This window comes from Portunus trituberculatus, chromosome 35 (genome assembly GCF_017591435.1).
Source record: "Portunus trituberculatus isolate SZX2019 chromosome 35, ASM1759143v1, whole genome shotgun sequence".
NCBI classification, from domain to species: domain Eukaryota; kingdom Metazoa; phylum Arthropoda; class Malacostraca; order Decapoda; family Portunidae; genus Portunus; species Portunus trituberculatus.
In genome coordinates this window covers 8,499,416-8,501,836 of record NC_059289.1, presented here as the reverse complement: position 1 = coordinate 8,501,836, position 2,421 = coordinate 8,499,416, and the positions used below count along the sequence as shown (strand labels likewise).

The 2,421-nt window shown below is 46.8% G+C and overlaps 1 protein-coding gene across 2 annotated transcripts in view; it reads right to left on the bottom strand.

Annotated features, from left to right (window-relative positions):
• LOC123513105 (hemicentin-2-like) overlaps window positions 1-1,360 on the bottom strand; it is a 77,138-nt gene extending 75,778 nt beyond the window's left edge. Inside the window, exon 1 of one of the 2 annotated variants that reach the window (XM_045269976.1) lies at window positions 367-1,360. In XM_045269976.1, the coding sequence (XP_045125911.1) occupies window positions 367-439 (73 nt within the window). In that variant the 5' untranslated portion in view covers window positions 440-1,360. The remainder of the gene's footprint in view (window positions 1-366) is intronic. The other variant, XM_045269978.1, reaches the window with a different exon arrangement.
• Window positions 1,361-2,421: the final 1,061 nt, after the last annotated feature.

Sequence of the window (2,421 nt, the reverse complement as noted above, 5' to 3'; positions counted from 1 at the left end):
TTTTTTTAAGTTCATTATTCACATTTCTTCTTTAGCTATCTATTTAAGGATGAGAAAGTGCGCTGCATGTGGAAATTAATTGCTACGTTATGTGAGGTAGTTAAGGAAATAGGGTTGCATTTGCACTAGTACCGCTTGTTACTAAATAGGTTGTTACATGTTACTGTATAGATTGTTCGTGGCTGTTTAATTAAGAGTTAGTAAAAATTAATAAAAACTGCAATTGTGGTGTTGTTTGACATACTGAGACCTTGATATCATTCTGGAAATTCATTCACACACACACACACACACACACACACACACACACACACGACACACACACACACACACACACACACACACACACGACACAGACACACTTACCATAAAGGCCATGAGGCAGGGCAGTCATCACCATCACCGCCACCAGTAATGTTGCCTCGCTTGACACACACATGTTGAAATACGCTCCAACTTTTCTCCTTTCTCTCCCTTTCTCTCTCTTTCTCTATCTATCTATCTATCTATCTATCTCTCTTTCTCTTTCCTCACTGAGTCTTCTCTTAGTTCCTCCTCCTCTTCTTTCTCCGGTTACCACTTCCTCTGCTTCCCTCAGTTATCATAGTCCACGCCTAGTACAGCGTTCATTTCTCGCTCACTCACTCACGACTATCCAATCGTGTTAGCTTTGCGGAAAACAGCTACTCAAAAGTTGGGTTGCTTTCTGTTCCTCTGTTTTCAGGATGTGTGTGTGTGTGTGTGTGAGTATGTGTGTGGGGGGAAGGGCGGGCACACGTAGCAGTGTGTATTTGAGTGCTTCACTGAGTCTCACTGAACGCTTCAATAGCGTGAGAAGGAAACGAGGGAGGGTGAGAGGGATAACTACGGAATAAGTGTGATGACAACTCTCAGTCACTGTCTAATGTCCTTTGTCCTCGGTTCTGTCACCACTGCTATGCTAACACACGCTCCAGTCCACCCCAGCAAGGACAGCGCTGAGTTACACCCTCGCGCCTGCACTTGGCCAGAGCCGCCCGCCAACACTCGTGTCACTGTGTCGGGATTCAGAGGATTAGAGTCACTTCGCGTCACTGTTTCCTGTTTTAGCTATTAAGTGGCAAGGCTCAGTGTATGCCAGCTGGCGGGTCCAAGCAAGAAGGAATATATTTTGGTAGAGAAGGTTAAGAGTCGCGCGGGGCCAAGCAATCACGTGAGTGGCCACGGCGAGCGAGTGGCGGCCGCGCGCCAGACGAGCACATGTATCCCTCTCACTGACTGGAGGCTGACTGAATGTCGGGGCGACTCAGGCCGACACCCTCCCACCTCACACGGCTGCTGCCAGTGCCAGGCGATGGGGCGGCGTCGGTGGCAGCAGCAGTATCGCAACCACTACCACCACCAACACCTGATTGAGTGAGAGTCCATCAGAGCGGCAACATGGACGAACAGAACCAAGAGGTCATCTTTTTAGGGCTTCCTGAACCTTAGGGTTGCTATACGTCCGGATTTTCCTGGACATGTCCGGAATTCACGTGTTGAAATCTGCGCCCGGGAGACTTTTTGAACATTTTTTAAAAGTCGGGAATTTCAGCTTCCATCAATAACTATTTAAAAAAAAAATGTCATATTTCTTATAGGATGAAATGATGGAATATGGTTTACACGGTGGCAGCTGATTTTGGGGGACTAACACTCCTGTAGGTCTACCCCTTGAGATTAGTGGTGAGCCTTATCAACTGAGGGGTTCGGGGGTTCTTGAAAACTAAGCAGTTTTGAGGGCTTTTTTAAGCATTCTCTCTCTCTCTCTCTCTCTCTCTCTCTCTCTCTCTCTCTCTCTCTCTCTCTCGCCACAGGCCTGCACCACACTCAATCACACACACACACACACACACACACACACACACACATAATTCAAAGACATAACAGGGTTATATTCTTACTTTAGCAACAAGTCTCTCTCTCTCTCTCTCTCTCTCTCTCTCTCTCTCTCTCTTGAAGTTACAATACCATTCACTTAACAGTATAAGCCACGCCACCATCGCCATCACACACACACACACACACACACACACCATACGCACACCCACACCTATGCACACACATACCCCCTCACACACACACACACACACACACACACACACCACCACAACCAACACACCAAGTGACTAAGGCATCCATGGAGCTCCGATCTACTAACCACCGCCAGCCCTGCTATTTCACCTTCGGCTAAGTGATTTAGGTCTTTTTCGAGTGTTTTGCAGATGTTTGCAGGTGTTTAAGAACTCATTGTGTCGGAGTAAGTGGAGAAGATGGAGGGATGGGGAGGATGTGGGAGGGAAAGGAGAGGAGATGGATGTGGTGAGAAAATGTTAAAAAAAAAAAAAAAAAACTACTTCGGCTGTACATCATGATTCTTTTCTCGTTTCTTAATGGAGTTTG